Consider the following 21,926-nt stretch of genomic DNA (forward strand, 5'->3'; position numbering starts at 1 on the left):
CAACAACAACAACAAAAACCAAACAGCAAACGAGAGGGGGGGAGGGGAGAGAGAGAGAGAGAGAGAGAGAGAGAGAGAGAGAGAGAGAGAGAGAGAGAGAAAATGAGTTTTTATGAGGAGAACTCACTTCTATGTGCAGTCTTGTAGAGTCATGTTATTAGATGTTTAGGATAAAAACTACTCAAATAGGGGCTGGTGAGATGGCTCAGTGGGTAAGAGCACTGATTGCTCTTCTAAAGGTCATGAGTTCAAATCCCAGCAACCACATGGTGGCTCACAACCACCCTTAATGAGATCTGATGCCCTCTTCTGGTGCATCTGAAGACAGCTACAATGTACTTATAATAAATAAATAATAAATAAATAAATAAATAACTACTCAAATAATATCATCTACCTCTGCCCTTGCCAACTCTAAGGCAGTTTATAATTTGTGGAATTCTAGGCTATTTTCCTTTAAGTTACAATTCAGTGGTTTTCAACTCTAATTGTATGTCAGAATCTCCCACATAATAACAAGCATGGTTGCCGAGGCCCTTCTGTATGGTGCCTAGAATCTGAACCTAACAGTAGACCCAAATCAGGAACATGCCTGAAGCTTCCTAGGTGGTTCTATAAACAAGCTAGGTAGAGAGCCAGTGTCTCTCCAGCAGTTAGAATCCTTCTATGATTCTCATTGCAATGTGTATACAGTCACCTGGGGATCTTGTTAAAGTGCAGAGATTGGTTTGGTTGGTCCACTGGGGACTAATATGCTGAACGGCTAACAACCTCTCCTGGTGATGCTGATGTTATGCTCAACTGCTTTTGATTCTAGAAAGACTTCAAGAAAACAAGGGCAGATAATAATTTATTGAGTGGAGTGGACAGAAATAACAAAATTATGAAAATTTCAATGAAAAGCACAAACCAGGAAATGTATATGTCTTTAAAAAAATAAAAAGCCTGTGATCTTAGCTAGATGGTTGAAAAACAACAGAATGGCCTTTTTTTTTTTTTTTTTCCAAAAAATTCAGCATGGGATTGCTGGTGAATGGTTGTATACCACACCTCACTCACCAAAATCAACTGTTGGAAAACAAATATATATGTATTAGAGACAGAGTCTCACTATGTTGCTCAGGAGCTGGTCTCCAGAGGGCTCGAGTAGATCTTCAACTGACGTCTCAGAAGTAATTGGGACTACAGGCATGCACCCTGGCCTTCTATGCTGAGAGAGGGAGTAAAGGAGATGGGGGAGGAGGGGAAGAAGTAAGGGTTGGCGGAGAAAGTCTTGCACTTTTGGTATTAGTGGAAAAATGGAAGATGGTACCTGTAAAGATTAAAAATAGACTTCCTTTAAGATCCAGAGATTTTATTTCTGGCTAATATTTTCAAAGAAAAAAAAATTAAAAAAAAATTAAAAGTCCTGAAGATCTCCTGGTACACCACACTCATAGTGTTATTACTCATAGTATCGCAAAGTGGAAACGTGTCAAGTGACTGTCAGCAGACAGATGAATAAACAACAAACCCATCTACTCAATGGAAGCCTCAGATGGTTACACACCTGTGGTCCCAGCACTGGAAGGCACAGGTGGAGGATCGAGAAGAGTTCAAGGCCACCCTAGGTAGCATAGCAAGTTGGAAACCTTGTCTTTAGAAGGGAGAGGAAAGAAAAAATTTCAACTCATGACAGTGTCGAGAGAATATGTTGTGTATTGCATAGATGCATCACCTATAGGTTTAAAAACCTATGGCCTATAAGAAATGGTAGAATAGAAGGTGGGACATCCAGGAGGCAGAAAGAATTTTGGGCTAGAGCCGGGGACCAAAGATTAACTCAGGAAGATGTGAGGAGATGGATGCATGGTACCTGAACACAGGTAATCAGCCTTGCGGTAGAATGTAGGTTAAAATAAATGGAATATTTTAAGTTATATTTAGTCAGAAAAGAGCCTAGCTATATGGCCAAAGTATTTGTAAATATATCTTGTGTAACCCCCGCTGCCTGAGGTCTGATTCTTCAGACCCTGCCTGCCTCTCATAACCACACCTCTCTGCCCACCTCCTGCTATTTGCCACGCCTCTCTCCTGGTTCCAGTTACATCGGAAGTCCCGCCGCCAGAGACTAAAGGAGCTGCTGATTGGGCCAGCATGCTGACGAACTTGGGGGAGGGGTTTTGCCTCCAATATACTACCTGTTGGCTTGTAACAAAGGGTTGATTAAATGAAAGATGGCTGAGTGATCACACCTCCTTGTCGTCTAATTTTTAAGAACCTTCCACATGGTTAAGGTATGATATGGCTTGCCAGTTTCCCGACTCCATATTCCAGAAAACCCATTCTTATTGTTGCCGCTGGTCGGCAACAATCTTGAATCTAAGTCTTATTTCTAGGAGCATGGGGCTGGGAGAACCAGATGTAACTTGTATATAATGGATGGGTGGAACTTAAAGATATATAAAATGGACTAATCATAAAAAATAGTATTGTTCCATTTACATGAGATGAAAAACACAGAGGTTTTATTTTGTAAGATGAAGAAGTTCTACAGATGGGCAGTAGCCATGACAGCATAGCATTGGAGTGCACAGAACACCACTGAGATGCACACTGCAAAATGGCTAAGATAGGACGTACTATACTAACATGTATTTTACATTTAAAAAAGAACCTGGCCTATTGTGTGTAGCTTTGCTATCCTGCCTAAGCTCTGGAATGTGCTGCACACTACCAGCCCTCACCCAGCTTCCCTTGAATCCACGGATAAAAGACACACACACAGAGTTGTTCAGTTTCAACTTGCTTTTTGACACAATTACTGGGCGCTTCTTATCTCCCACCTGGAAAAGCCTGCCCTTAACAATATTGCTAGAGAGGGTTTCTTGGGACTGATAAATTATTGTTGTTATTATTCTAGTGCTCAGAATCAAACCCAGGGCCTCAAGTGAGGGATACAAGTTGCCTTAGGATTTCCATTACTGAGAAGAGACCCCATGACCAACTCTTAGAAGGGCAACATTTAATAGAGGCTGGCTTACAGGGTCAGAGGTTCAGTCCATTATCATCATGGCAGGAATCTTGGCATCATCCAGGCAGGCAATGTGCTGAAGAAGGAGTTGAGAGAGTTCCATATCTTGATCAGAAGGCAGCCAGGAGAAGACTAGCTGCAGTATCCAGGCAGCTTGGGCCTGCTTTGAACACTAATATTTTCAAAGTAAATGCTTCCGGCCCTGAGGGACACTCAGCTAAGAACTTTGAGGGGGCACCAAGAGGACACCGGCAGCTGGCATAACTAGTTAGCATGCCAGAGTCTCATTTGTTATCAGAACTAACCAGGCAAATCACTTCATCAACTAAGAATGGCCATGCATATTCAAGACAGTACACAAATGTTGCACTCCTGAGTTACATCCACAGCCCTAACCTATACTATAAGATTTCATTTCTCTTCTCAAAATAAACAAAAATCTTAATCACTGTTGTATTATTCATGGCTCACTAGAAAAGAACCTACAACACACACACACACACACACACACACACACACACACACACACACACCAAACAGTAGCAGCAGCGATAGGAAACACCATGAAAGGATTAGTATTCATCATAGGGGTTGGCTCATGCGATTATGAACATTCCCATGGCAAGCAGCCTGGAAGGTGGAGCCCCAGGGGACTGGATAGGGTAGGACTTTCAGCCAAAGGTTGATGGTCTGAGAACTTGAGGGGCTGCTGGCACAGTCCCAGAGCCCCAGTCTAGACATCCTAGAATTCTCATGGAAGAGCTCTCTCTAGAAGAGCTGGCCTTTCCTCTGCCTTTGCAATTCTATTTGGGGACACCAGCTGATGCCTTCCCAACCTGAGGGCCAATCTTCCCTATTCAGTCTACTTGAGTCACACCCCAATCTCCTTCAGAAACACCCTCACCTCCACACTGAGGTGGGGTGAGCAAGGATTTACTAGCTATCTAAGTCTTCCTTAGTCAAGTCAAGTTTAAAGGCTGGAATTAACCATCATACCATTCTCTGTAAGAACAAGAACTCTATTACTAAAAATATAAATTGTTAGTTATTAAGAACTGTCATGTCCTGGATATGTATGGTGAATTTAGTCCTTTAATGTTCAGGTGAATTGTGTCTTCATTTACAGCTACAGACATTGAGGTCTGGAGGTTCTAAGTATCTTGTCTGGGTCGCACTTTGCAGCAGCAGCGAAGTCAGGGTTTCTACTTTCTAGGCCTCACGTTTCTGCTGAGAATTCTTTCTACCTCAGAGTCATTCTTCTCCTCTAGCATGCTCTCCTTATAGGGTGAATCAGCACATGGTCTTCAGTCTCTAATCATGACTCTTATAAACAAAACATTAATAAAAACCTCTCATCTGTCTCTAGCTTTTCCCCCACATCTACAAGTTTGGCACCAAACCAGGATTTAAAATATCATTTAGTGAAACACACACACACACACATACACACACACACACACACACACACACACACCTGTACATACATACATGCACATACAAATACACACACACAATTGTTTTGAGCTCAGATGATTTGGGAAGCCCTGGTGTAGAGCCAGCCATGTATATGGAGAGCTGCTGGACCCCTTAAGCCATCTATTTATCACCTCAGCAAAGATTTTCATGCAGTGGAGTTTACAGAATGAGCCACTGGTTACAACTTTGGAGTGCATTTTGTTTGTAGGTTTTGTATTCTAACAGCCAGCAGATTCCTCCCATCTCTAAGGCAAATGGCGCAGCTGAGGGGCCATGGGCTCAGAGATAAATGCTGAAGAGTAGGAGGGTGCCTCTCCCTGAGCAGGAGGAGGGAGAGGGGAAAGAAGAGGGGCAGGAGAGGGGAAGGGAGGGTGAGGAAGAAAAGGAAAGGGTGAGAAAGAGGTGGGAAAGGGGAAAAGGAAGGGGGGTAGTGAACAAGGTGGGGTGGGGTGAGGTGGGCATGCATCTGAACTCCTGTTATATGTGGATGGCATGCAGAGGGACAGCAGCTGACACAGGTGGCTATGGTCCTGTCCTCTTCACTAAGTGAAGAGGGGAACACCATGCCTAATGTGAGAATGTGGGACACGAGTTAGCCTTCATGGACCAGGGTGCTCTGTAGTTGGCTTTCCATGAGAACAGTCCTGGGATTGGCTGGCTCTGGGTCCTGATTCTGGGTTGAGTATTCGGAAGTGTTAGCAATCGTTTCATGTATCTTAAGCAATCGTTAGTAACAGGACTAATGTTCTAGCTTGCCTTCTGTTGTGTGCTTGATGGAACACTGACCAAAACAATGTGGAGAAGAAAAGGGTTCAGGCTTATACTTCTACCTCACACTGCATCACTGAAGGAAGTCAGGGCAGGAGTTTGAGCAGGAACCCGGAAGTAGAGACTATAGAGGAACACTGCTAACTGGCTCACTCATACTATCCAGGACCACCCAGCTGGGTGGCACTAACCACAATACTCTGGATTTTTCCATATCAATCATTTATTAAGAAGATGTCCTTCAGAACTGTCATAGCCAATCTGATGGAAAAGATTCCTAATTGAGGTTCTTTCTCTCTTCCTTCCTTCCTTCCTTCCTTCCTTCCTTCCTTCCTCCCTCCCTCTCTCTCTCTTTCTTCTCTCTCTCTCTCTCTCTCTCTCTCTCTCTCTCTCTCTCTTGTCAAGTTGACAAAAACTAACCAGCAAACTAACACCTGAGCAGTCATCTCTTCATTTCTTAGTAGGTCTCCATCTGAGCCTCCATCTCTTCAGGTCTTAATAGGTCTCCATCTGAGTCACTATCTCTTCAGGTCTTAGTAGGTCTCCATCTGAGCCTCCATCTCTTCAGGTCTTAGTAGGTCTCCATCTGAGCCTCCATCTCTTCATGTCTTAGTAGGTCTCCATTTGAGCCTACATCTCTCTTCATGTCTTAGTAGGTCTGCCTGAAATAAAAGTTAGGCAGGAAGCATAGATGGTACTTTCTGGTCTTCTCTGAAAACTCAAGAGAAGATGTGGACTCCACCAAGTGATTTTTTTTTTTTTTTTTTTGAGACAGGGTTTCTCTGTATAGCTCTGGCTCTCCTAGAACTCACTCTGTAGACTAGGCTGGTCTTGAACTCAGAAATCTGCCTGCTTCTGCCTCCCAAGTGCTGGGATTAAAGGTGTGCACCACCACTGCCCAGCTTCCAAGTGATCTTAACTATGGGTTATCCTGGGCTAATCACTTACCCTTCACTGGCTTCCTTACAGAAGAACAGAAAACTTTCGATTGCTTGGATGTTCCATCCTCTTGGATTCCTAACCTTTCCCCAGGGAAGCAGCAGCCCAGCTTTTCTCCTTCACTGGGCCTGAGGATTTCCTTGCTTAGCCAGTGATTCCTTCCCATCTCTCTGCTTAATGAACTCATGAATTTGATAGGTCACGGTGGAAAACAGACAAGTTCAAAAACTCTGGAATGGTGGGACTCAGAGAAGGGTATGCCTCTGTTGTGCTAAAAACTATCAAGAGCAGAATGCCCTATTCGCCATTTGTGTAGAACCATAAAATCAGGTAAAGAGAAAAAAAGCTTATGGGTCCTGCAGCTTCTTTAACCTTGTGCCTCAGTTACATTCCTCTCTAAGCTCAGGCAGTTTGGTGGGGGTGGGCAGGGGGAGATCATCCAGTTCTGTGAAATTCAGTTGGGAGCTACTCTTGCCATAATCTTCCCTGACCTTGCATTTCCCTTTGACACACTGGAGAGGCATTTAGCTCATCTATGACCATGGTCTTCTCTCCTGAGGGCCCTTACTTCTGCCAGTCACTGTCTCTAGTAGCAGGCTCCTATCACTCTACTAATATGGCACACTTCTTCACCTGGACTTTACCTATGCCATGAGCTTTGCCTCAGTCGAGGTGAACCTCCGTGAATAGGTATTTACTTGCTACGTACTCTATATTGCAGATCACCCTTTAGAAAGATAATGCCCACCACTGATAGGGCCGAGCCCTCTGATTTGCTGCTCCCTGCTTCTCCACTTCCCTTCCATTCATTACCCTCCTTTCTCATCCCAACTTCCAATGTAAAAACAAAAATGTAAGTGTTAATACATGGATACAAGCTTCAGCACATCTCTTTGAAAAGTTACAGACACAATAACAAACTATGAATATGACTCCTCAAATAGGCTGATCCCAAAGTTCATTCTTTCTTCCCCTTTTTAAAATTTTTTTATTGCTTTTAGATTTATTTATTTTAGTTTACTTCATGTGAAGTGTGTTGTTTACATGTATGTCTATGCACTACCACGTGTGTCTGCTGCTCAAGGAGGTCAGAAGAGGGTGTCAGATCGCTTGAAACTAAAGTTACAGATGGTTGTGAGCTACCATGTAGGTGCTGGGAATTGAACCTGGGTCCTCTGTAAGGGCAGCAAGTATTCTTAACCACAGAAGCCATTTCTCCAGTTCCACCCACTCCGAGTACATTCTATTCCCATGTAAACATCAATACAGAATATAGTGGTACAACTGGACTAACACTCAATATAAATGTGCCACAGTGAAGAAAGTACAGATGGCTTTTAAAACTTACATGAAGTAAGAAAATGTTTAGCCACATAATAAACTAAGTTTCATGATCTCTGGGACCTGGACCACAAGGCTATGCCAGTCCTATATCTTTGATGTTCCAATTTCCACACCAGGCTAAGCAGCTGGCAGCAGAGTTGGAGCAGGGCTAACCCCTGTGTGTGCTGAGCATGGCGTCTGACCACAGGAAGTCTGCAAAGAGCCCTGCTTTGTTCTAGAGCTTCTCCTTGTGCCTATGGCCAGCTTCTACACACCCTGGAGGAGAAACAGCTCCATTAACTGTATTGGAAGGAGCCAAAGCCAGGGCAGGTGAAATAGAGTAGAAGCAGACAGAGCTCATGCCAGGCACGCTCATGTTCAAAGTCAAGGTGTGTGCCCGCATGCGCCAATAATACATTATTCAATTACTATGCATTCATTAGAAATACAAATGTATACCTTTTTTTAAAAAGTCAAACAACAACAAAAACCTATGTGGGAAAGGTGAGCTTGCTTGCCCATGGAAAGCACAAAACCTAATTCTCACTTCTGCACAGGGCTGCTGGGCACCCAGCCCCTGGCACTGTAGGTGGTGAGCAAACCCCAGGTCCCTGCTCGACCAAACTATGAGGAGAGGAAATGAGCAGCCCCTGGAATGGGAAATCTGTGTCCATGGTTGCTCCCTGCCTTAAAAGAAACAGATCTGCAAAGAATTTCCTTGCACTATTTGGTCAGGGAAAGCAGCTCCTAGGGGGGCGTGAGGGTGGGAAGGCATACGGAAAAGGGAGTGCAAGAGGGCTGCTTCTAACGAAGCTTCATCTCGGTAGTCTCCAGAGCCCAGGCAGTCTATTAGGAAAGAAAGCCGCGAAGGAGGAGAGCGGGTGATTAGGAATACATGCATGTGAGGATGAGAAGACACACGCCCTTCTGGATCCCAAACCTTACCTTTCTTTTGCATTTAAAAAAACAACAACAACAAAACCAACCAAACAAACAAAAAAAAAAAACCCCACCACCACAACAACAGAAACCCTATCTTCTAGAAATTCAAAGTGAATAGTACGTATTAAAATAAATGAGCGCCGTGAATGAAGAACTGTGAGAATCGAGAAAAACAATTATCCTTGGAGGCAGAAATTTTCCTCTTGCTTCAGTGCTGCGTGCTATGCAGGCAATTTCAGCCATTTTCTCTCAGGTGATTTTTAGTACTGAGTTCTCTGCGCTGCCCAGGGGTGCCGTTGTCCCGGCTCACTTGCAGGAGCTGTATACCACTAGAGATGGATGGAAAGGGACCATTCTGTTAGGCAGGACGGGGCCTCGGGAGGGAGACACGTTACTCCAAGGAGGCAGAAATCAAGAGAAATGAGGCAGTGACTGCATGATTTTGCTTGTGCTAAGTACAGAACATCGAAAAAGAAAAATTTAAACCGCACTAATGCAATCAACTCAATAGCATCTCATCATTAATTTTAGGAACTCACACAGTTTAGAGCAGTTTTCCCCAGTGAAAAGGCCTTAAAAGCCCGAAGGGTGAGTGTACCTCCCACTGTGGTTTTTGAAACAACGGTACTTGATATACAAAGATTAACTGAGGAAAAATTAATTGCTAGCTTTTTTTTTTTTTCTGCAATGGACTAGGAAGTAGCTCTGAAAAGGAATGATAGGTTGAGAACATTGCCACAGGATTTTTGTAAGTATGACAAAATGCACATTTTTCCTGGATCCATGTAGAAGAGATGAGGTTGGTGTTTGTTGGGGGGGGGTATCAAGGGTCTTTGTAACATCTTAGAACAAAGCTCCCCCCCCACCCCTGGGCCCTGGGGGCCGGTTCTGCTTTCCTTAATAGCCACTTGCTAGAGAAAATCTAAGTTAAGACACAGAACACTCAGATGCCAAGCTCATGGCTATCTGGACACTGTGACTTCTTCAATTCTAATATTGATCCCACCCAACCCCTTTCTGCAATGCTCATCTGCCTCTCTCTAGCTCAGTGGTTCCCAACCTTCCTACTGCTGCAACCCTTTAACACAGTTCCTCAAGCGGTGGCGACCTCCATCCATAAAATTATTTTACTGTTACTTCATTAACTGTAATTTTGCTACTGTAAGAATTGCAATGCAAAGACTTGTGCTTTCCGATGGTCTTAGGTGACCCCTGTGAAAAAGGTCAGTTGACTCCAAGGTGGGGTCGTGACCCACAGGTTGAGAACCACTGCTCCAGCTGCTCCATCCTAAAGGTTAAGTCGTTGTGAGGCCGCAGGCAACAGAGAATCAAAAACTGTTATTTGAAGCTCTTGGCCACCTTGCAGTGCCTGTAGCTTGCCTCTGACAGCTCCAGCAGCAGCTGAGGGTGGCTGTCTTCCACCATCTGGAGATTTTAATGCGTTCCATCCACCTCGTGCCAATGTGCTTTCATCGAGCTAGGGTCACTGTGCTCTGAGACCTTTGAGGTGATGTTCAGGGGAGCTGTGCTCTGTGGCCTCCTGCATCCGTCTTGCAGGTGCGCTTGCCCCTTTTCCGGCTGATGCTGTTTTTCTTGCCCCCTGCAGGTTCTTACCCGCACAGCTATTACTTGCTTGTTGCTGCATGTTGCTGATTCATACCCATAGCAAGAAGTAATTTTGTCTTCTACACCTCGTCCCTGTCATTGAAGGCATATGTTAATGAACGGCAGATTGTGGCACCTAGTCTCCTCTATAGCTCTGAGGCCATAATACAGGTTCATTAAAAAAAAAAAACGAAGATGCAAGAGTTCTTTTACTTCTATTTATATCTATAACCCTACGCAAGCCAGCGTGCAGGGTACCTTTCGGATCCCAGACCATATTCCAAGAGAGGATCCACATTTCATGTTTGAATTAGCATTGATGTGGCCTTCATGTACATACGAGGCTTTAAATAAAGATGTTTCACGGCATGCTTTATTTCTGACACCTCCTGACTTCACAGATTTTTAGGTTACAGTACAGCCAAATCCCTCTGAAGATGTTTTAAGGGCCTTTTCCCTTCCTCGAAGCACAGAATTTTCCTTTTAACTTAAAAGTGAGGAGTACGCAACTGCTGTGTGCTCTGCTAGGAGGGACGCCAAGTGTGAGGTTGAGCCTGCGGAAAGGGGGGCTCCGGGGGAGGTGTCTCAGGGTGGGAGTAGGGGGTTGGGGGTGGGGCACAGCTGAGCAGACTCAGTAAAGCTGCGGAGAACTGATTGAGGGCTTTTTGCTTTGTCATTCCTCATGGGTCACCTCCCTTCTTTCCTTTCCATTTTATAATCTAGACAAGTGTGACCTACATTTTTCACTGAATGACTTGGATCTTCAAGGAGCAGGCTCCTTGAGGGTCCTCTGAGCCAAGCTCCCACCAGCTCTGCATCTGATTCAGAAGCTCTCTTCCTCGGTGTCTTTCCCAGCAGCCCATGAGACCACAAATGAAATGGATTTTGGACTCAGGCAATTCCAGGTCTACATCCTCACTTTGCCACTTAATACCTCTAATATCTTGGGCAAGCTACTGAGTATTTCAGAGCACCAGTCTCATCTGTTAAATGGTCCCAGTAACAGCTAATTCATAGGCTCTTGGGAACCAAATGAAGTACCTACTGTATACAAAATCAGCACTCAGAGCTGAATGGAGTGTAGTGAAGTGGTTCAATGGGACCTGGAACCTATTCTTTTTCCTGGGAGACTCCTAGGCAATACCTTTCCCACAGCACAGTACGGGTTTTTCTCTCAGTGCCTCAAAAACCATTGAAAAAGTACCCGTTGAGTGCTGTGTGCACGCGGCCTTGTAGGCTGTAGACACTATTATTAATAACAACACCTCACATATTCAGTGCTTGGAATTTTCAATGTGTTTTCACAAGAGGGGAAAGTACCCTCTACTGATGACTAACAGAGGCAGGCAGGAGGGGCAGAGGCTTTGAAAGAGGGCTATTAGCGATGCAAATGTGAAGTCCTCCGCTCCTGTGAGGAGCATAATAAACATCAGAACCAATTAGGTAACAAAGCTGATCTATTCAGGCTTCAGACCTTCAGGAGCTGGAAAACCACAAAGGTAGAGAGTGAAGCAGTTCAGGGAGAGAATGAGATGATGCAGACGGTTCATATGACTCTGGCTTTTGTCCCCTGGAAGGTAGCTATTTCCACATACCAACTAGTGTGTAGCGACGATTTACAAGTACTTAATGGTAGAAATCAAGATGAGTTCACAGTTTGGAGACGCTGCATAGGAAAAACTCGCACAGGAGTCAATGGCAACTGAGTGTTCCAGTACACAATGGGAGATGCGTAACAGAAACCCCTATGAATATCCTTGAAACCTTCTCAAGCAGAGCTTCATGGGAGGATATTTCCAGGTAGACAGTGCTCCAAAGTGACTTTCAGAATTGGTGAAAATAGAGAGCGTACTTTTAACCAATGTGGAAGATGAAGGGACATATCTTTTTCTGTTGGAGAAATGGACTCTCTGACGTGTGGCTCCCTTGGAAAAAGGATCTTTAAATATCCTTTCTGCTAACCATGGTCTGGCTTTATGGATGCGAATGGGATTATAATTTCATATAGTTACCAAATATTTTAGGCTAATACCTAAGCAGATGTATTTGTGACACCTCACGATTTCTTAGTATCTACAGGCAAAATTCCAAATGGCCCTTCCCTTGGCTTTCTCTGCTTAAATCTACATTTCTGTCTGGCAGCAAACCTGAAAAAGGAGGCTGATGCAGGTAGGCTAAGTGGAAAAAAGACTGATCAGACAAATGGAAGATGGGTTGTGGTGGGGGGAGTGAGATCTGGGAGGGGGCTACTGTGGGTATGTTCAAGGATTAGGAGTCTGGTGCTGGAGAGAGCCCAAGACAGCCCAGTTTGTGTCTCGGAGTCCAAATTTGGTTGATGTATTTTTGAAGCTTTTAAAGGTTAACTCACATGCTGTAATACATTATAGAAAGATATGAAGCTGAATTTTACTGTGCCAGTCAAGAGGCTGGCTTGAATCTGCTATTTAGAACTGAGAGAGACAGTACAATTTACATGTGTGAGAATGTGAGAATAATTTTACCTTCTGTTGTTTTTAAAACCACCTTGGGCCATGGTTTTTAAATGGAGACACAAGAAGATCTGTTGGGGTTCCCATAGCAACATTTAACTTATCTAAACTGCCCTGTTGTATATAATACTTTTGTGCCTGTCTTGGCTTTTAAATGTAGACTTTAATTATGAAATACAAGTGAGTTAAGAGTCTTGGGCAAATTCTGACTCTTCCATTTACTGATGTGTGCATATTTAAACAGAAACCGTGACAGCTGTATTTCTACGGACTTGCCACCAAAGGCAAATTTATTCTAAAAGGGCCTGTGGTTTTCCTCATCGCTGATCATAGACCTTACTCCATTTTATATGCCATAGACAAGTCTTCAACAGACCTCTCCAGATCTGTTTGTAAAACACCGTGGCTGGAATGAACCAAAATAAACTAACCAACTTGGATGGCTCTAGTTTGGAGACTAGAAGTCCCATCCTCATGGTGCTACTCTGTTTACAAGCTGACTTTCCCTAGCTCTCTGCGCCATCCCTCATTAACTTCTACAGAGACTGATCCAGTTTGAATACTTTGAGAGTCAAGGACTAGTCTGAGCCCACCTCCTCTCAGAAGGTTGATCTTGCCCCATTTCCTTGCACAGCTGTTCTCTCCATACAGGGGTGACTCCTGCTATTTGCCCTGTGTGCTGTGATGAAGTAGTAAGAACAGAAGGGTTCTCCTAAATAAAGATCGTTCCTTAGGCACTTTGCCTGACTCCTTTTGCTCTGGAAACACCATCAGTTAAGCTGTTCTGCCCCAATAGGTCCCAAGGCCAACCTGTTATCAAACTATGGGGTTACCATTTGTGCCATTGTCCTCAATAAGTCAAAAGGGGCAAACTTGCTAGGTGTGGTGGCATAGGCCTTTGATCTCATCGTTAGAGACGCAGAGGCAGGTGGATCTCTGTGAGCTCAAGGGCAGACTGATCTGCAAAACAAGTTCCAGGTCAGCCACAGCTACAGAGTATGACACTGTCTCAAACCAAACCAAAGAGCAAAGCACCCAACTGAAGTGAAAACGAGGAAAGATTAATTTAGTGTGGTCGCACTGGAAGAGGGACAGAGACCCAGAGATACCCCAGGATGGTCTAAATCTTCAAGAATGAGATTAAAGTTCAAATACAGGGACAAGGACAGGCATGTCCGAGCAGTGTCATCGATGTGGGCCTACCACTGATGTACCCTTGGCTGGACTTCAGTCTTGTCCTGTAGGTGGTCTGGAGTTGTTAGAACTGCGTAGAATCTCTCTCTGGGACACAAGTGCCCCTCTGGCTGGTACCCTTTCCGTCTCCTGAGGGTTTCAACAGTCTGACAGTGAGACCGAGAGATACCAGCATCTCTTTGGAATATCTTCAATTCTAAAGGGTTACGAACCCACAATCCCAAACAGTCTAAGTGATTTTATTAAAGTCTCACAACTGGAAATATGAGCACCCTGGAGTCCAGGGCTGCAGGATCACTGCCCTGTGCTGAGGCTAGCCTGGGCTATGAGCCAGATCTGGAGTCCAGGGCTGCAGGATCACTGCCCTGTGGTGAGGCTAGCCTGGGCTATGAGCCAGATCTGGAGTCCAGGGCTGCAGGATCACTGCCCTGTGCTGAGGCTAGCCTGGGCTATGAGCCAGATCTGAAGGCCAGGGCTGCAGGATCACTGCCCTGTGGTGAGGCTAGCCTGGGCTATGAGTCAGATCTGAAGGCCAGGGCTGCAGGATCACTGCCCTGTGGTGAGGCTAGCCTGGGCTATGAGTTAGATTGTTTCAAACAAGCAAACAAATAAGGAGGGAAAAACTTTTGAATCTATGTTTTCCCAGATCACTGCTTTCAGAGGACCATGCATTTCCTCCCAGTGATATATTTCCTCATCGTCTCTTTCTTAGATCAGGGCTTAGAGAGACCACACCTTGAGAGGGCTGCTTTGACTGTACATCCTCAGGTCTCTATTTAAACCTTCAGAACCCCAAAGACTGGACTTGGGGGGAGCCCCCTTGATCTCTCCGTCCATCTTCTTAATGTGTCCACATTGAATACATCTCCTTTTCTATTTTCCACTTTAATTTGGCTCTTTTAATTGGCTTACTAAAGATGAGTAACCAGATCTGACTTGGGGCACAACTTGTGAAGCCACACTTCAACAACATATAATGGAAGCATTTAGTAAACACCACATAATGGGGGACTTGTTTTAGGGGCTGTATCTTTTACAATGGGCAATTAGCAAGCCAATATATTTTCTTTCTGAAGCAAGGGAGCAAATACATTTTGAGTTGTTAGGAGAATTTTGTTGAATAAATGCCTTAGTTTAGCAGTGATAAAACACCCTGACAGTGAGGCTGTCGAGATTGCTCAGGGGTTCAGATTACTGGCTGCTCTTCCAGAAGAACATCCCGCATGACAGCTCTCTTGTATAGTGGTTTCTTTCCAGACTGAAACATTCTAGCTCCCAGAGTTAAGACAAAAAGTAAATAACTCAAAATAGCTTCAGGAAGTCCCTAAAACTGACTAAATTCACTAGGCCCCTCCTTCCCGAGAATAAATAGTAAACACTGCTTTCAGACAAGCCAAGCTGCCAAGAAGCAGAGACCAGGGGAGCTGCCAGCCTGGAAGAGGCTTAGAACTGAGGCACTTGGAGAGGGCACCCTCCAATCTGTTGAGCAGCCTGCAGGCTGTGTAGTGTGCTCCTGGTTCCCAGCTTTTGTAAGCTGACACCCATGCTGGGGCTGGCTTTCTTGATGAAGCTGTCTTTGAGTCATTTCTACTCCTGTAAGCAACCTCCACCCACATACCTGCAAATGACCCTAATAAAACTCATTGGTTCACTAAATTTAACTTTGGTGGTCTCCTTACTTTGTTCTGTCACGGTCTCCCTATCATGGGTGAAGTGTATACTGCCTCTTCCCAGGAAAAAGTCTGTCATACAACAGGCTCACAAACACCTATAACTCAGGTTAGGGTCCTTGGCTCTCTGCAGGCAGAGATACCGATGGCCTCTGCAGGTATGCACATGTACACAGACATACATTCAGTCAAAACCCATGCACAGAAAACAAAACAAAACGAAACTCCAACAAAAGCAACCTAGGGAAGAAAAGGTTTATTTTAGCTCACAACTCCAAGTTACAGTTCACCCAGTTATAGCGGGAAGTCACGGAGGCAGGAACTTGAAGCATCTGGTCGCACCCACAGTCAAGAGCAGAGAGAAGGAACACAGGTGTGCCAGGGCTCAGCTCACTTTTCCCACACTTACTTGGCTCAGGGTCCAAAACCCAGGGAATGGTACTGCCCATAGTAGACAGGTCTTCCCACATTAATTAACAAAATCAAGACAAACTCTCACAGACAACTGACAATCTGAGACCTCTTCCCCGGTGATACTAGATTGTGTCAAGTTGACAATTAAAACTAGCCACTACAGCACAGACAGTGTCTCAGAGATGATCTGCATAACTAAGAATAGCCCGGAAATGATGTTAACAAGGGCCACACTTCCCCATTTTTTGGAAAGGAAGAGAAACTAAAATTGTATTTCAGACGCTAGTGTGTGTGGGGGGGGGGGCGGAGGGAGGGGGTTGAGAGAAAATAGATAAGAACAAAACAAAGCACAGTAACCCTTCATCCTGGGCTTACAAGTTCCCCTAAGAATGAGGCACACTATGCCTCTGCTACTGGCTGACAGCATAGGGCAATTTGATTGCTTTGCCACACCCAACAATAAAGTAGATCATTTTTCCACTTCTGAAACATGGATGGGTTACATTTCTCAAAACTATATGCCTTATATCAGCTTCTTAATTCAAAGTCATACAATTCAAGGGAACATGGTTAGATGAAACAAAACCAAACATACATTTCAAGTTCTGAAAACCCAGAGGGGTGGGGCACTCTTTCAAGCTATGTCTGTGCTACTAAAATGTCCCAAGAGCACTGATGGCCAACCAGAAGAGCTTCGGACGCTCTTCTGCTCATCTGTGGAAAAGAAGCCTTTGAAGAGAATCACGCCCTGGTTTCGTACTTTATCATGACACATAGTTCAGTCTAGAGAATGCAGTGAGTACTAATTCCGGCTCCATGGAGTCCAGGGCGATGGTTTCTGGAACTTTCCTTGAACCCACACTCGGTGCATTTGCACTTGCTTTTTCCTATTAACTTGCAAGCGATGATCAACCAGATTTTGCTTTTCATGTAATCCGGCCTCGCAGAACATACGGTGGATTTCCCCTTTGAGACAAGAGTGGCAGTCAATGATAACTCATGTGGTAGGGAGAGAGGGGTAAGGCCCAATGGAATGCCACACCACACCACGGAGAACTGCTCATCTGAGTTTCATTTATACCAAGAAGCACTAGAGCCGGGTGAAGGAAACCCACAAAACCAAGTGGGGCCCTTTCATCCCCTGTCTACACTGCCAGTACAGACAGGCTGACCACAGGGGGCAGCCTGATCAGGGTAAGTTACTGTGAGCCGAGCTGTGGCTACAGCTTTCCAGACTTTGAAATGTGCTTCCTTTCTGAGCCTTTGCTTACAATGACCCAAGATCACATATTATAAACGGCTCTGTTACCCAAGATCACACATTGTAAATGGCTCTATTAAATTTGGAGAAATCCCTGAACGCATGGTTCACCTGGTGTTGTCAGAAGTATTTGCTAAAGACAAGAAATTGACTACTGAGATCTAGTTTTCTATAGTCTTATACAAATAAAATTCTTTCCTCTGGCTGTGACATCTGATCAGCTTCTTTCACATCCAGGCTAACACTAACTCCCAAATTATACCCTGTACCTTCACTCCAGTATAAGAGCGAAACAACTGACTCTTTAATTACAGTTTTAACTAGAAAAATATTGAAAGGCAAAAGGCCATTGCACGCTTCTGTGTGGCACTATTGTAAGTACCAGGGCATGAAGACTTGTGGTGTTTAACCAGCACTGAGGCCCCATGCTCACAGCTTCTCAGTGTGGCCCCATGCTCACAGCTTCTAAGTGTTTCCCTGCGAACAGATGCTTGAGAGTTTCCGTAGCTCGCCGCTTACCCTAGGCTAGACTGATCAGCGTACCTTTTGTAAAGAAGTAGGCCCTGGTACCATCTCCTCGGACATAGAAGTTTTCAGATAAACAGCGCCCTAAAATATAGTAAAAATAAGAACTTGATATTCTATTAAAAGACAATATAAACCCAAACAATTTGACATGATTTAGTTTTATTTTTTGTTTTTCAAGACAGGGCTTCTCTGTGTAGCCTTGGTTGTCCTGGAACTCTTTCTATAGACCAGGCTGGCCTTGAACTCAGAGATCCACTGTCTTCTTAGTGCTGGGATTTAAAGGTGTGCACCACCTGGCATACTATTACCTTTTAAACAATTTTAAAATTATGTATATTTTAAATTGTGTAATAAATATTATTAAATAATAATTATATTATTTTAAATTTTATATATATATATATGTGTGTCTTGTGTAGGTGTATACACATATGTGTGGGTATCTGAGAGGCCAGAAGAGAATATTGGATCCCCTAGAGCTGGAGCTATAGGTGCTTGTAAGCTACCTGATGTCAGTGCTGGGAACCAAATCCCCTTCTTCAGTAGCAGCACACACTGCTAACCACTGGGCTACCTCTCTAGCTTCTGTTACCTTTCTTAAAACGAAGCTGAGCATTATCGTATCTTCCATGATCTCGAAACAATAGCATTCCTCCGGGCTTCAGCAACCTGGACAGCCGGTGAACCACAGCTTGCATCCTTTGAAAACAAAATAAGCTACGTGGAAATGTTTTATATGCTAGGGTCAACCTTCTCAGAGACAAGGTAAAATATCAACAAGCCAAAGGAATCATACATATAAGAGAAAAAACAAAACCACAAAAGTATTTTGTATTGAAGGAACCAAATCAGAAGTCTAAGTGTTTCAAGAACTTTGACATGAGCTTGAAGTCTCATATCAAAGCTGAACCACAAACCACAAACCTGGTACAGTGGTGCATAGGATCATGGGTTCAAGACCAGCCAAGGCTATAGTGCAACACTGTCTCCAACCAACCAGACAACTCGCCCACCCGTCTGCTTGTGCTTTTGCCATTAAATAAGGGAGGGGACAAAGCACTACAAAATAAAGCACTGTTAGAACCACCACAGGTTTGTATCCCTAAACAGACCACCTTTCTTCCATGGTACTTCATCTCCTGCCTTCCTTCCTGCCTTCCTTCTATTTTTCCAGGAGTATGCATGCATGTCCACATGTATATGTAAGCCCAAACTTGACATCAGGCTGGGTCTCTCCTAGAACCTGGATTCTGTCTCTGCCCCCTGCGGGCCAAGAGGACAGGCAGCATCCATGCCTGCTTGGCTTTTTGACCTGGGATCTAGGGATCTGACCTGGGGTCCTCCAGCATGCACAGTAGGTGCTTTACCTGCTGAGCCATCCCTTCCACCCCTGACTTCCTAGATGAACGGTACCTTGATCCTCTCCAGGTGGAGATTATTTTCCTTTCTCTCTATCCCGTCCATGTGCTCACCAATCTCTTTTGGTCTTCTTACTTCTCCCCTTAGCTGTTTTCTCTGTCTCCCATTAGCAGGTCCTTGGGACAAGAAATTATCTCCCCAGAAACACTTTCTAATGATATACTACATTATCCTTCTTGGTAAATTCTTCATGGATATTACCAATGAGTTATCTGACTTCAAACAATGGTCTGGTCAAATCACATTGTTGTCAAAACAATATCAAGATTTTAATCCAGATGGCACAAGTTTAATTCTTATAGGGTTCTTAGTGTGAATCCTTCCAGTGAGGTTTCTACTGCTTTCTAACCAAAAGCATCTCTTCCAACCAAACGCTATGGCCTGCTGGGCTCTGTGTCCTGTGCCTTTGTATTCATAGTTTCCTCTCAAGAAAAAGACTTTTTTCCTCATTCTTGGCCTATTTGGACTGTAGTCACATCCCCATTCACAGCTCAGCTCCAAGGCGCTCTTGCTTCCTTCTTGCTAATTACCCATTCTGCTTATGTAGCATGCAATCAAATATGACCTCTTAAAATAGATCGTGACTTAGTATTTTGGGTTCTGTGCTCATGGCCTATGTTTTATGGGCCAGGGACTAAAAAGATTCAGGTCTTTGCTGAGTGACAGGCTTTAGCTCCCCACAGAGCTCCACTGAAGAGGACTCCAGGGGCCAACAGGAAACGGCCACCAGCATCCAGAACTTTTGCAGCTGACTGCTGTGGGAGGGAAGGGAAAGGCAGCCTACTGGACAAGTCCTTGTGGTCTCTTTTACTTTTGTTTGAGTTTGGCTTTTAAGACGGGTTTCACACTGCAGCCCAGGGTGGTCTGGAGCTGATAATGTAGCCCTGGCTGGCCTTGAACTGGCAGAGGTCATCCTACCTCAGCCTCCTGAGTGCTAGTGTTACATACATTAGTCACCACACCCAGCTCTGCTTCTGCTTTAGCTAAGCCACTCAAAGTTGCTGAGGTGATCTTATTTTGAAAAGGTAAGGAGATTAGCTCAGATGATTTATACATTCCTTTCAATTAAAACAATATTCATGGCTGCCAAGATGGCTCGGCAGGTAGAACACACTTGGCAGGAAAGCCTGGCAACTTAGGAGGGACCCATGTGAGGATGAAGGGAGAGAACCAACACCAGCCACAAGGTAGTCATCTGGCCGCCACATACATGCTGTGGGACACACTGGAGCACATACACATCACACGCATGTGCACACACACACACACACACACACACCACATACACACACAACAACATTCACACACACAGAGTCACACACAACACACACATACACAGTCACATAAAACACACACAGGCATACACACATATAACATACATACACACATATAACACACACAGAGTCACATATTACACACACACAGTCACATAAAACATACACAGGCATATACATACACACACACATAATATAGATACACACATCACACACACGCAGTTACACATGTACATGCACACACATGTGCATACAGTCACACATGCACACACACACACATAGACACATTCACATACATATAATACACGCACACATATACAACTTAAAAATCCTAAAAAACTACATTTAGTGGGATGAGAGGGGTGAATTCCAGCTTCTGCCATGTCACAAAGATAGCAGATAGGAGGAAATAAAAGCTGCTATGAAAATAAATCTAAACAGATAAGAAATATGACAGAAAGAGATGGCTGAAATGTTTTTAAAAGCTAGAATACAAGCTGGGGTACTCATGGTACCAAGCACCATGTGAGGATGCTGGCCTAGCATGTGTGAGGTCCTTTGTTTTACTCATAGCACATAGAAAAAAAGGAAAGAAGCATAAACACACGAAGGGAAATGTTATTCTTTGTTCATTTCAGGCCATTTTCATGTTGTGCTTACATCTGTGGTCTCTGGCAATGGAAAAAAAAATCTGGGGGCCAGAGAGATAGCTCAATGTGTAAGAGCTCTGGCTGTTCTTCCAGAAGTCCTGTGTTCAATTCCCAGCAACCACATGGCAGCTGACAACTGCTTGAAACTCCAGTCCAAGGGACCCATACTCTCACACACACATATATGCACATAAAACATCAATGCATATAAAATAAAAATTAAAAATATAAACCTTAAAAATACAATTTCAAGGTAAATTTATGATATAGAGAGCAAAAACCTGGAATTATTAGTAAAGTAAGGATGAAATAAAAATTTAGAAAAATAAAAAATCAGTCATGTCACCATGCAGCCACTGTAAATCCCTGTCTAACATTAGAGTGTGTAGGTAGGACAGGAGTGGGAGCTGCTTCTCTTGTCAGTCATCTGCACTTGGGCTCCTGGGAATCATGGTGGGAACGAAGGAAAAAGTCAGTAAGCCAGGAATGGGACAAAGCCCCTGTCTTAGTTGTTTTTCCTGTTGTGTGATAACATACTTTGACAGGAGTAACTGGAGTTGGCTCATAGTTCAGGTTACAGACTACCGTGGCAGGGAAGTCAAGGGGTCAGGAGCTTGAAGCAGCTAGTCACACTTCATCCAGTCAGAAAGCAGAGAACCATGAATGCATGCTAGTGTTCAGGTCCCTTCTCCATCTTGTATAGTTTAGGATCCCTTGCCCAGGGCGTGGCCCCACCCATCCCACCCACAGTAAGATGGACCTTCCCATGCCAACTGATGTATTCAGGATAACTTCCACAGGCCCATCTCCCAGGTGATTCTAGACTCTGTCAAGTTTACACTTGAGACTAACCATCATCGCCACTCTTTCTCCCCACTCTCTCTCTGTCTGTCTCTCTCTGTCTCCCTTTCTCTCTCCCTCCCTTCGTTTCTTCTCCCTCCCTCCCTCCCTCCTCTCTCTC

The 21,926-nt window shown here is 44.3% G+C and overlaps 1 protein-coding gene across 1 annotated transcript in view; it reads right to left on the bottom strand.

Annotated features, from left to right (window-relative positions):
- Positions 1-15,660: 15,660 nt before the first annotated feature.
- Positions 15,661-21,926, bottom strand: part of Mettl8 (methyltransferase like 8) — a 105,163-nt gene continuing 98,897 nt past the window's right edge. The window contains exons 8-10 of the mRNA XM_031370575.1: positions 18,215-18,321; positions 17,638-17,703; positions 15,661-16,799 (exon numbers count right to left, since the gene is read on the bottom strand). Coding sequence (XP_031226435.1) covers positions 16,636-16,799; positions 17,638-17,703; positions 18,215-18,321 — 337 coding nt within the window. The 3' untranslated portion in view covers positions 15,661-16,635. The remainder of the gene's footprint in view (positions 16,800-17,637; positions 17,704-18,214; positions 18,322-21,926) is intronic.

Source organism: Mastomys coucha, unplaced genomic scaffold (assembly GCF_008632895.1).
Source record: "Mastomys coucha isolate ucsf_1 unplaced genomic scaffold, UCSF_Mcou_1 pScaffold15, whole genome shotgun sequence".
Taxonomy (NCBI): Eukaryota; Metazoa; Chordata; class Mammalia; order Rodentia; family Muridae; genus Mastomys; species Mastomys coucha.